Raw genomic sequence first — 13,713 nt, 5'->3', positions numbered from 1 at the left:
AGTGGACGACAACACAGCCACCATGTGTATGGGAGCCCATTCATTTAAATGGTGCTTGAGCAACGGCATTTGAATTGGCACCCTCACATACCAATGGCATATATTCCATACACAAAGGATTTGTAATTTGAATTGGCACCCTCACATACAATGCCATTGGTATGTGAGGGTGTCCAATTCAAATTACAAATCCTTTGTGTATGGAAATGAAGTTGCAGGTCCAGTTTTAACAATGGTTGTTAATGCACAAAGACACAGGAAACTGGCCTTTGTGCAAGGAGATGATGGTGGCAGATGCAGTTGTTGCATGGGACTTATGTGGTGAGGGGAATAGATGAATGTAAGGCACACCCCCCAACTGATGATTCAGTTCTAAGACCATCAGAAAATATGTGTTTTCCAATCCTGTGAAAGGGTCGTTCGACCCCCAAAGAGGTCCAACCCACTGGTTGAGAACCGTTGCACTACACACATTTCAACACATATCTGACCCCTCCTTGGCCTACATTCATCTCTTTTCCCTCACCACAGCTAGTCCCAGGGCAAAACTGGATCTGCCATTTCTTCTCCATGTACAAGAACCAGTTTCTTATGTATTTGTACACTAACGACACCATTAAAATTGGACCTGCAACTTCATTTCCATTTGTAATTTGAATGGACATCCTCACATACCAGTGACATATATAGCTGTACCTGCTTCCATTCCATCAAATTCATCTGAAGTAGTAACTGGATGGATGTGAGAGGTGGAGGTAAAAATATATATTCCTGACTGGCCACTACACCACCATGTGTATGAGCCCCATTCATTTAAATGGTGCTTGCGCATACGTATTATTTGTTTTATGCAAGGAGTCTGGAACAGATCCCCTGCGTAAACAAAGGGTGCACTGTATATAGCACTGTAAATTTAGTGTATGATTATTACTTTATATATATTTATATAGCATTGTAAATTTACACAGTGTATTATAGTGCTGTAAATTTACAGTGTATTGTTATTATATAATATATATATATGGAGAGAGAGAGAGAGAGCGCGCTGTAAATTTACACAGTATATTGGGTTGATTGTTAAATTCAAATTAAGAACTCTATATATTACAGTACTGCAAGGATTATCAACCTTTGGGCCTCTAGATTTTTGGAGACTTCAACTCCCAGAATTCCTAAACAGTGAGCATACTGACTGGGATGTCTGGGAATTGAAGTCCAAAAGATCTGGAGGACCAACGGTTGAGAACCACGGCTATATAGAGCTTAAAACAAACAAAAAAAGAACCCAAGGGCAGCCCTGACAATTGCCTGACATTACTGCCAGCCTTTCTTCCTAGTGACGCAGGAAGCCCTCCCCTCACTCCCTCTCCAGACAGGCACGCTTTGGCCACCTACACGCGTACGAGGACCCCGGGGGGGGGGAGAGAGGCTGCAGTTAGAAGAAGAACGCCGCGAAAACATGGAGTCACACGTGAAGCTTATGCAACGTGAGTGACGTCCACGGCGGCCAACGGGAGCCCAGGGAGCTGCTTTTTAGCCCGCCCCTTTCTGCGGTTTGAACCAATCGGAGCCCGCGGGGGAGATTTTCGCTCAGGGGTTGTCACGTTTGTGGCGGTATGAAGCAGCCAAAGTTGAGAGAGGGAAAGAAGGGGGCGGCGGTGGGAAGGGACCGAGTGATTAAGTGCCTCTCCTCCGCCCCAGCGCTGAGGGAGCCAGGAAGGAGCGTGAGCGGTTGTGTAACGCCGGTTCCCGCCGTCATCAGTGGGTCAGTCGCTCAGGAGAGGGAAAGCCTCCGTCAGGGTAAGTAGGTAAGTAGCGAAACTGTTCCTCCGGCGGACCTTTCTGCATGCATCCACACTGGGGAAATAACCCGGTTTGGCAGCGCTTTAACGCTTTGTCTGGCTCTTCGCTATGGAATTCTGGGAGTTGGAGTTTGTTGCCCTGTCCTACATTTCTGCCTTTCCTAAGTGTCCTCCATTTGGAGCCAAGGAGCATGGACTCCCAGGGACAGGAGTGTTCTGAGCGCAGGGTGGCTACGAAGCATGGGTCTGTTTATATCGGCGCCAGTGTTTTAGGCTCCTTTTCCTGCGCATGCCCTACACTTTCACCTTCTCTCTGGGAGGAGTTGCCTTTCGCAGCCAAGGGGCATGTATTTACATTTATGCCAGTCTTCCATTTCGCAATGCCCTACATTTTCCAGTGCCTGTCCTCCTTTGCGGTGATGACATCTGGTCACCCTGAACAGAAGAGCGGCTTGCGGGATGTTACTCTGACTGTTCACCATCAGCTTCGTTATACAGTTCAGTCCTTTGGATATTGAGGTTACGCACATGGTGCAGGTGAGCAGGGCAGGGGAAATTGTGGGCTTTACTTCAGTGGTTTTTGGCTTTTGAGGTTCTCAAATACAGCGGACCCTTGTTATTTGCTGGACTTCGGTTCCATGGTCCCTCGCAGATGCCAAAATCCACGGCGGCTCAAGTCCCGTTCAGTACAGTGGCATCCCTTATACAAAATGGAGAAATCAAGGTTTGCTTCCTGAAATTTCTCTATTTCTAAAGTATTTTTCAAGTCGTGGATGCTTGAATCCATGGATAAAATATATATATATATATCCATGGATGAGGGAGGGTTGGCTGTGCAAGTGATTTTTGCCTCAGTTAAATACAGTTAATGGGTCGGTTCAAGGAACCTGGGTGAAAATTTGATAGGGAAATGGTAGATAGAAGACATAAGAGAAGCAGGTAGAATAGAAAGCAGGTCAACAACAAAAACAGATTCTGACATTTGTGTTAGGACAATATTTTTATTAAGCCGAGGGCGTGGGGCGTGTGAGACGTTCCAAGTTCTCTGGATTTCTTAATCAAGTAGGAGGTAATATTTTCAAAAAGCAGGTTGGCTCAGGTGAGAGGAAGCCATAATGAAGTCATAATGGTATCTTCATGATGGGAAGGAACAGAAGTCCATAGATCCCCAAGGTAAGGATGGACAGTTGATACAGTTGTTGGAGCGGCTGGAATCCACTAGGGCTTGCACCCCACTAAATTGGCCATTAAAGTAAAAGCAGCAACAATAACACTGCTTGTTTACCTGCTGAACATCATGTGCGGAATGGGACTTGCCTTGTAATATTGTACCATGGAAGCATAGCTCTACTTTAAAAAAAAAACACAACTAGCTGCAGGCATCCTGTATTGCCTTATTTAGATGTTAAAACTGTTTTGTTTTGCCCCCCCCCCCCCGAGAGGTAGTCTCAAAGGTATTACATGCATGCCCCCTTTACAGTAGAAAACAACCCATTAATAATAATAATAATAATAGGATTTATTTATATACCGCCCAATCACTGGGAATCCGAGCGGTTTACAATAGAGGGGATAACAGACAGTTCTCTGCCCTCAGGCTTACAATCTAAAAGACACGACACAAAAGGAGAAGGGAATGGTGAGGGGGGGAGGGAATCAGGTCCAGCATTCTTCTCTCCCTCTGAGGCCTGGACCAAGGCAGATGGACCGGAGGGAGGGCTCTTCTTCTTCAGGCTAGCCCCTGATGGAACTGGGCCAGCCTTGTCTCTCCCTCAGAGGCCAAAAGATGACAGTTGGGGAGGAAGGAGCCTCCTTCTTCAGGCTAGCCCCTGATGGAACTGGGCGAGCCTTCTCTCTCCCTCAGAGGCCGAAAGATGACAATTAGGGAGGAAGGAGCCTCCTTCTTCAGGCTAGCCCCTGATGGAGCTGGGCCAGCCTTCTCTCTCCCTCAGAGGCCGAAAGATGACAGTTAGGGAGGGAGGAGCCTCTTTCTTCAGGCTAGCCCCTGATGGTACTGGGCCAGCCTTCTCTCTCCCTCAGAGGCCGAAAGATGACAGTTAGGGAGGAAGGAGCCTCCTTCTTCAGGCTAGCCCCTGATGGAACTGGGCCAGCCTTCTCTCTCCCTCAGAGGCCGAACGATGACAGTTGGGGAGGGAGGAGCCTCCTTCTTCAGGCTAGCCCCTGATGGTACTGGGCCAGCCTTCTCTCTCCCTCAGAGGCCGAACGATGACAGTTGGGGAGGGAGGAGCCTCCTTCTTCAGGCTAGCCCCTGATGGAACTGGGATGATGGTACCATTGCCTTGTTTAAATAGGGATTTATACATATTACAGTATTCAGCAGTGTGGACTCTGGAGGGGACTGCAGAAACAACTAGAGGAATACATTCAAACCAGTGTGTTGCCCACCTTTGTTGTACTAACCATTGTTGTATTGCCTACTAGAGTCTAATTTGAAGATCTTTAAACCCTTAAGGTTTTGGTCATGGAAACATGATTTCACCATCAAATTCTCCCCCCCCCCCTCACAAAGAGATCTGTGCACAGGTTTTGTGACTTCAGAGTAATGATATTGTGTGTATGTGTCACATGTATTAATGTGTGTGTTATGTTTCTGTGAACCCATTATGTATCAATCCACAACACTGTATTTTGCTGTGATTTATTTGGTACCGTTATGTTACTGTGATTTCATTTGTTGTGAGTATCCCTTCGAGATATATAAGTGTGAGAAAAATGGGGAAGAAAATGATATGTATGTAAATAAAAATAAATCATGATGTATGTAAATAAGCTGGTAAACCTTTACAGTCTTTATAGGCTGCAGTCCCATACACACATACCTGGGACCTAGTCCTCTTGCACTTGATGGGTTTTACTTCTCAGTAGACATGTACAGGACTGTGCTGTAACTGCCTGGCAGAATCAAATCATACTCATTCTATTCAAACCAGCACTGGGTCTGCACTAAATTGCATGTGGTATTTAAACTGGGAGCAGTGGCTCATATTACATGGACTCTGTTGCTTTGCTCTGCGCTTTGAGCCAGGGAGCTTAGTTTAATCATCTGAGCTTGGCATTGGGTAGTAAGATAGAATTATCCTTTACACTTAGTGCTGCACTTGCACTTTCAGAATCCCAAGATGAGATTTTAAATGCAGCTGCTGCCAACTTTCTCTGCTAGCTGGTTCTGTGTCTTGTTAATTGTGTCCTGGGCCCCTAAGTGCATTGTTCTAATATGCGGAATGGCAGGGTGATGTAACTGAGCTTATCTGTGTCTTTCTAGCAAGGCCATAGGCTTACAATTGATTATACAAGAGTCTGCTGATCTTTAGTGCTCATTGTATCAAATTAAATGTTCAACTAGTGTAGATTATTTTGCTATCAAATATTCTGTATCATGTTTGTGTCTTTTATTTCTCTGGTGAGCTAACAGTTGCATATGAGGTGTTACATTTCATGCTGTATGGCGCTTTCCATAATTAAATAATTATTGGTTAGAAAAAATAACGGCAAATTGTATCGGCTGTTCTTTGTGGGCCATGTTATAATTTTGTTTTTTTAAAAAAGGGAAATAAACATGTATCTCATATTTAAGAGCTTTCTGAATTTAGGTACTATTGGAAATGTTGTCCAAAGTGCGATTTCAAGGGAAATTAGCTTGCTTAAACCTTTGCTGTTTCTGGGGAAAATATTCATAAGCCATGTTTCCATAGCCTGATTCTTTGCATGTTTACTCAGAACAGAGTTGGGAATCATGAAGCCTTCCAGATGTTTCTGGACTGAAGCTCCCATTCCTTACCATTAGCTATACTGTCTGGGGCTTTGTTCAGTCTTCACCTAGAACACTGTCTAGTTCAAGCCAATAGAGGTTGAGCAAAATATTAACAACCTGATACATGTTGGGGGAGGTTCAAAAGCCAAATCCTATAACAAATGGTTGAGAACTGGGTATGTTTAACCTGGAGAAGAAACAGTGAGAGGTGGTAGGATATCCTTCTTTAAATATCTGGAAAGCAGTCATATAGAGTGAGCTTTGTTTTGTACTGTTTCAGATGGCAGAATCCAAACCAATGAAGTCAAATTACAGAAAGGAGATTATGGTTGCCATCCTAGCCAAAATCCAATTGCTAGTTTGAGCCAGAGTTAGCCCACTGAACTAACTGCTGAATAGTAAGTCAACAATTGAGTGTATTCTTGCTGGGACTAGCTGACAGTTTAGGCGTGGGAATTGCAGTCTAAAGCTTAGCTATATGCACTCTGCTGAAACTGTTGCTAAACAGCTGTAGCAACTAAAGAGTTGATTGATTAGACAGTGTGAAGATAAATTGTTTTCTCTCTCACAGAGTCAACAAACACACCAGATACGATGAGTCCTGAAATGCAATGTCTCATTGGGTGCTTAATAAAATCAATATGGATTAGAAATTATTTTATAGTGTAACATATTTTGGGTTTCATATGAGTTTGAGTATATAACTTTAAGATGTAATGTTTTCCTTTTTCATCCCTCATATTCCAGGGTCAGTTAAAAATACATGAAGAGCATGCTTGAAAAACCCACTTAGTGGAGAACCTGATCAGAATACATAATGGTATAAGGCATCAAATTTTAGTTGCCACTTGTTAACATAAAGCTGTGTATTAGAGGGTTGGCTCTACTGTGGCTTTCTGTAGTGATTTTGTATTTCAGAAATATTTGCAGAGAAAATCATTGGGGGATCCCAGTATTTCTCTTATATTTGTCCAGACTCTAATGGCTGAGGATTATCATTAGAAGAGGAAGAGGCAAAGTATGAGTTCATGTGGGACATTCCGGACCTAGATACTTCATGCATTTGATGCTAGCTGGGAGGGACCATGATGTAAATTCATGCCAACCTTTCTTTTTAAAATATAAGGTAAGGCATGTATATAACTATTATAATTTGAGTTAAGATAACACTTAATAATTTATTCAAATTAAATGGCAATATTGCATATGCCCTTTTTTTAAAAGTACTTTCAGCAATCTCATCCTCTTCTTGCTTACTTAGAAGTAAGTCCCATTATGCTCAGGGGTATTTACTTCTAGATAAGTGTGAATATATAGCATTGTGAATATATTTTCAAATCTTGTTTGGTTGCTGCTGCAATCCTTTAATTTTTTTATAAATTTTATTTGGCCTCTTATAAACAGTGAGAATGTTAAATAGCTAGATTCAGCTACGAGTTCTCAAAGTGATTGAAAATGTTGGAAATCATTTGAGGCCGATTTGCAGGACTGTGAACAGATTAGATGCCACTTAATCCACATTTCAGGACAACGTCGGTTGTGTGAATTTTAGCTATATGTATGATGTATATTCGATATGATGCATGTTTTGATGTATATTCTTTTTGTTCTTTTTATTTTCAGTTATTAAATGCTGTTTGTGAGTGTGTATAAGGGGGGAGTAAGTGCATGAAAAATGAAGAGAGGATTTAAGAGTTATCAATATAATGCTTACAACAGTAATAAAAAGATACTGAAACAGCAAGCAATTATGATGGCAAATAATTGTGAATCAGCACGATAAAGGTAGGATTTAGGACAATGCTATTCATAGTGGTGATCCCTAGACTAGTGCTGGCCCCTGGAGAGTTTCTAGGAGAGAAGGCTCTGTAGACAATGGGCTCACTATGGTGCCAGTCCTTGGCACAGTGAGTGGGGAGAACCCTTTTATTCTCCAACATCAGATAGATGTTGAAGCAATGATACTGGAGGCCTCTTCCTCTGCTCTGAAAGTAGATCTTGAAAACTATTTGGTGTAGCATTCTTCTGTATCTCGATCCATTTCAAACTGGCTTCAGATTGGGATATGGAGTGGAGAATGCCCTGGTAGCCTTGGTCGATGATCTCTGTCTGTGCATTGATGGGGGAAGTATGGCCCTGTTGGTGCTCTTGGACATCTCAGCGGCCTTCGATATCATAGACCATGGTATCCTTCTGGAATGCCTGAGAGAGTTAGGAATCGCTGGCTCTGCTTTGCAGTGGCTATGTTCCTACCTCTCGGGCAGATTTCAGATGGTGATGCTGGGGGACAGCTGCTCCTCTATCAGAGAGCTGACATCTGGTGTCCTTCAGGGCGCCATCCTGTCTCCCATGCTGTTTAACATTTACATGAAGCCGCTGCGTGAGATCATCTGGAAACATGGGGCAGGGTGTTATCAGTACGCGGATGACACCCAAATTTATTTCTCTATGTCTTGGACTGTTTCAGTGACCAAGGAGGGCATCTCCCCCCTGAATGACTGCCTGAAGTCGGTAATGGATTGGATGAGGGAAAATAGACTTAACCCGAATCCAAATAAAACGGAGGTACTTGTGATAGGTAACCCCAATCGGGGTATGGAGATAAGTTCGCCAGTTCTAGATGGGGTCACACTTCCCCTGAAAGACTGCGTCCACAGCTTGGCCTGGATTCGTCGCTTCAACTGTCTTCTCAGATTGATGCGACAGCCAGGAGTGCCTGTTATCAGCTTCGGCTCATATGCCAGTTGTGTCCCTACCTGGAGCAGCGGGACCTAGAAATGGTCGTACATACTCTAGTAACCTCTCGGCTTGATTTCTGCAATGCACTCTACATGGGGCAACCTTTGTGCCACGTCCAGAAGCTCCAATTGATACAAAACATGGCAGCCAGACTGGTCACTGGAAAATCCAAGTTCGACCATATTACACCTATTTAAAAATCATTACATTGGCTGCCTATTAGCTTCCAGGCACAGTACAAGGTGTTGATTATCACCTATAAAGCCCTACATGGCCTGGGTCCAGTCTACTTGAAGGAACGCCTCCTCCCATACAATCCTTCCCTCACACTCTGATCCTCCGGGAAAAACCTCTTACAATCTAGAAAGACCAGACTGGCGATAACCTCCTGGAGGTCCTTCTCTGTTACCGCTCCAAAAACTTGGAATGACCTGCCGGAAGAGATTCACCAATTATCCTCTCTCGAGGCTTTTAAAAAGGCGACAAAAACCTTTCTCTTCTGGCAGACCATCCCTGATTGATAATGTCCAGAACCAATTGAATCCCCCTCCTTATTTTTCTTATTTGTGATTTGTTTTTTAATTTTGATGTATTGTTATGTACTTTTTAACCATCTTTTACTGTTTAGTTTTATAGTTGGGAGGGAGGATTGGGTCGGGGTCTTGTGGGGCTTGTTGTTTTTATTGTTGTATATTGTATTAACTTTGCTGTTACCCGCCTCGATCCCCGAAGTGAAAGAGGCGGGATATAAATAAATATTTATTATTATTATCATCATTATTAGTGTTAGTATTATTATCACTCTACTTCTGGGCTGATAACAAGCAAAGGGACTTCAAAATAGAATTACTGTACAGACAATACTTTGTCTTTGAGGCTGAATAGCCTTTGGAACTAAGTATCTTAAAAATTTATTCATTGTAAAAAGGATTTTTGGTTTCCCTGTTTCAAAATTGACATAACTGCATGAATTTTGCTGAACTCAGAAGTAAATTGAATGCCTCAACCATTTCTTTCCAATCCATATGAATCACCTGTCAATTCTTGATCAATTTAACTTCATTGTGATTTCCCTGTGCTGCTTTTTGAGACATAAGATAAAACATTTTCCTACAAGATAATCTAATGTTCAAGCAGTCTATATACAGCAGAAGATAATTCTATAAGGCAGTATAAGTTCTGTCTGCTTTCATTGTTCATTTTTAAAAACAACATATCATCTTTACAATCTAAACTATGTTTAGTTTTTTGTGGGTTTTTTGGGCTATGAGGCCATGTTTTAGAAGAGTTTATTCCTGACGTTTTGCCAGGATGCGTCAGGAATAAATTCTTCTAGAACAAGGCCTCATAGCCTGAAGAATCCACAAAAAACTATGGCCTGTTACAGACAGCCAAAATAAAGCTGCTTCGAGTCACAGTAGAGGTATGGTGTTTCAATGATGCATGCGTCCTAAGAGTCCAGAAGCCACACCAAAGCCACGTTCCAGTCCTTAGGGCTGGAGCATGGCTTTGGTGCGACTTCTGGACTCTTAGGACGCATGCATCATTGAAACACCATACATCCACTGTGACTCGAAGCAGCTTTATTTTGGCTGTCTGTAACAGGCCTAAGGATGTCAACCATGAAAGCCTTCAACTTCACGTTAAACTATGTTTACTTAGAAGTAAGGTCTTCTGATTTCAGTAGAAGGTTTAAATGTGTATATTTATGAGACTTCCCACCAAATGCTGCTGTGCATGTTTAAGGGATTTACCCTTTTGTCCCCTTCTAATTATTATTTGTTGTGTGTCTTCAAGTCATTTCAGACTCATGGCAACTCTAAGGTGAACCTATCATGATGTTTTGTAATTACTGCACATAGTTCAAAATCCTACTATCTTTTCTAAGGTGAAGGGGACCTATTCCTTATCCCTGGCAACTACAGCTCTTATCTTCTGCAGATCCCCTCCTGTTACTGAACACAACCAATAGCTATACCCCCTCCTTTAGGATATTTCTGCCCACAAGGCCAAAGCAATATTTCATAGGGGTTGCATTATTTTTTAGTGAAGGTAGGAGCCAGGAGAGCAGAAATTATGTATGGTTTTCCTACTAGAACGAATGCAGATATGGCTATCATTTAGCTATGTGATTTAGCAATGTCCATAAATTATAATTCCTTTTCAATTGAAAACAGATACCTTGCATTCATCTCTAGCTGTTGAGAAGAGGAATAGTATATGTTTCTGAGAACTTGGGGGGGGGAAATCTCTGGAAAATCAGCAACTAGGGTATGTAAATGTTTGGTTCATTGGAGGTCCATTTAATCTCCCAAAGATACCAGCATTAAGTTTTTGAAATCATTTTTAGACAGTCTGTCTGTACTTCCCTTTTTTTCATCTAGGAATGAGCAGTAATGACTGATTGCACAAAATATGGCTTGCAAATATAAAAGCATATATTTATTTGCACCTGAATCCAGTCAGGATCTTGGAGTTCAAGTTGTAAACCAAGTAGATTTTGCAAGCTAGTCCGTTCATGCCTAATCTCAAAAAATCACGGCATTGTCCTTACCGTAATGCACTAGAGAATGTGTCATAGCTCAGTTGGGTAACAGTCACTAATTGGACCACTGAACTACTTTGTTGTCCTTTGCTTCAACATAATTATTGCTTTAGCAAACTTGCATTTACATAAAAATACAGTTAATGCTTTTTAAATGTCTTTTTTTCTCCCCAGAGAAGTCAAAACATGAAGCATAGGACATTTTACTAGTTTTCACCTTGTGGACTAGAGAGGAATCTTGTGGTCCTCTAAATGTTGTTAAACTGCAAGTGCCAATAGTCTTAGCTGTTGTGAGGAATGTTTGGAGTTGCAGTCCAATAATACCATATGAATTACATGACTGAAGTGTTTATCATACTTAAGTAGATCCATTCAAATTCATGAATTTTTGTCACATATTTTTCTGCTTGATTTTTTTCCCCTCTAGGTTTATGAACTCAAAAGTGAATGTGTGAAAAATAGTGAACACTGATATTGCACAAATGCGGCTTGGAAAATACAAAACTGCTTCTGATTTTTCAAAATACAGATGTTATCTCATTTCACTGAAGAATTAACCTCTAAATTCTGGAATCTGAACTCTGGAATATTTTGTTGTGGCAATTGACCTTCAAAAGTTCTCCTCAAAATGAGTGACTATTTGGAAATGGCAAATGGTAAAATAATGGTAGAAAGCATGGATATTCAGATGAAGAATGAACAAAATCTGAGTCTTCTTCAGGTAGATGTTGAAATGAATGGGGGATCAAGTGCAAATGATGCCAATGAAAATTACTCCAGTGGGCATGATTGCCATATTAGTGAGGGTGAAGAAAATGGAAAAGAAATGGCTATGATCATGGAATCCTTAGAATGTTATAAAAGGTACTTTGTAGTTCTAATATAAAGTAATAGTTTTGATCCCATAAATGTATGTAGTATAGTTTATGTGCAACTTGTACCAGTGCAACTTTGGAAATACCATATTAGTACTGTATATCTGTTTATATTGAGAGAACTATATTACATTGAACTTTTAAATCCAAAGATGGAGAATTTCAGGTGAGGATTAAGGTGATGTTAAAATTGATTACATCATTGCTAACTTTGGGCCAGGGCAAAAAATGACAGCGTTCATTCTATAACCCAGACCAAGAGACAGAGTTGCAAACTGTGTTCTCTATCCAGAACTTCCCCCTTTCCTGACTGAGGCCAGTTTGCTGGCTTCAAATCCTGGTTGCCAGTGGTTAGTCTGAATAAAATGATTAAACATTATGTCAATACATTAGCTAAAGTTAAACCTGTATAGGAAACTTTTACTGAAGAGCTTTGGGACTGGGTCCTGATCCCTTTACCAAAATTAAGGCATAAGAAGTATTACATGCACTGAACTTTCATGTCATTGTGAAAGTAGATGGCTTTCCATGCAGGTAATAAAACTGATGGGTATTCATGTGCCTGAGCAAATAGATTAAATCATATTGCTAGTACATTATCACCACTCTCATTAGTGGACTTCAGTCTGGCATGATTCTAATATATTGAACTGTTCTGTAGAAGGATAGGAAATAGTGACCCTCTAGATACATTTAGTCCACAATTCCCATCATCCCTGGACAGCATAGCCAGTGGAAAGTGGTGATAGGGCATCTGGAAGGCCACTATTTCCCATCCCTGGTTTAGTGTAAATGAAAATAGGGCTTGCATAATTGAACTAATTGAATTGTTGTCAGAACAGTTAATATGCATTTATCCTAAACATAGCACATACAAAACCTAATCCATCTACAGTACTAATAGATAATGGTGAAATGAAGATTAGTGTACTACATATTTTTTTAATTGTTACGTTATGGACATGAGGTCTAGCTAATACAAAAATAGCATGTGCTAAATGTCTTAAGAACAGTATAACTCCTATTACCTGCACTGTTAGTTTAAGTTAAAATTTTGGGCTTTGATGAGTAAAAATTAAATTCAAAATACTTCCTTTTGTGTTTATATTATCTAGCAATGAACTGACTTCGAAATCTAAAACTCAGAAGGAACTGATAAAAACATTGCAAGAATTAAAAAGTCATCTTCCTCCTGATAAAAGGATCAAAGGCAAATCTAGTATCCTAGCAACTCTGAAATATGCACTTAGAAGCATTAAGCAAGTTAAAGGTAACTATACCAATCATTTTTATTAGTAATAGTAGTGGCAAAATTAAAACTGCATTTTCGAGATACAGTAGAAAGCTAGTTTATGATAAGAGAGTGGGTCTGAATGAATAATTATCCTTCTGGACTCTTCCAAGCAGGGCAAATGTGTTGGTAAATAGCAGGATCTTTAAAAACTTCTACTTTTGTCAGTCACACAATGTTTGTCAGTCACATAATGTTTTCTTTTATTTTTGCTTCATTTCTGCAGTATTTTAATGTGTTGTGTTCCCACCCCAAAAGATTTTTTTTAAAAAAACAACAACTGTATATTTGGTTGTCATTTAAATTGTGACAGCTAAAAGTGTGTGTGTCCAATCTCACCATATTGTCATGATGTTTCTGCCATCTGCTCTAAGTCCCTTCTTCCACCTGCCTATGCCTCCTTTTAATTTTTTAAATATTCATTTTTTTAAACCCTGTTTAGAACAGGGGTGGGAAGATTGCATACCCCGACTGTTTTTGAGGCCTGGGCCCCACCAGGGTTTAAAAATGATCCAGAATGCCCCAGAACAATGTCTAGGAGGTATAAAGGGCATTTCTACCACATTTGGCATCTCCCTGGACCCCCTATGGGTCAAAACGTTTTTCAGACTATGTGGCCATGTTCTATTTTTTATTGAATAATAATAATAATAATAATAATAATAATAATAATAATAATAATAATAATA

The 13,713-nt window shown here is 40.7% G+C and overlaps 1 protein-coding gene across 16 annotated transcripts in view; it reads left to right on the top strand.

The window, feature by feature from the left end:
• Positions 1 to 1,573: 1,573 nt before the first annotated feature.
• Positions 1,574 to 13,713, top strand: part of PER2 (period circadian regulator 2) — a 47,131-nt gene continuing 34,991 nt past the window's right edge. For 3 of the 16 annotated variants that reach the window (XM_042457311.1, XM_042457310.1, XM_042457297.1), the window contains exons 1-6: positions 1,574 to 1,808; positions 2,201 to 2,339; positions 5,855 to 6,700; positions 7,198 to 7,359; positions 11,286 to 11,722; positions 12,849 to 13,003. In XM_042457311.1, coding sequence (XP_042313245.1) covers positions 11,487 to 11,722; positions 12,849 to 13,003 — 391 coding nt within the window. In that variant the 5' untranslated portion in view covers positions 1,574 to 1,808; positions 2,201 to 2,339; positions 5,855 to 6,700; positions 7,198 to 7,359; positions 11,286 to 11,486. Of the gene's footprint in view, positions 2,340 to 5,854; positions 6,701 to 7,197; positions 7,360 to 11,285; positions 11,723 to 12,848; positions 13,004 to 13,713 lie in introns of all 16 variants that reach the window. The other 13 variants (XM_042457304.1, XM_042457301.1, XM_042457300.1 and 10 more) reach the window with 13 other exon arrangements.

This window comes from Sceloporus undulatus, chromosome 3, assembly GCF_019175285.1.
Source record: "Sceloporus undulatus isolate JIND9_A2432 ecotype Alabama chromosome 3, SceUnd_v1.1, whole genome shotgun sequence".
NCBI lineage: Eukaryota > Metazoa > Chordata > Lepidosauria > Squamata > Phrynosomatidae > Sceloporus > Sceloporus undulatus.
Note: the sequence above shows the minus strand (reverse complement) of the source record. Positions and strands in the feature narration are given on the sequence as shown.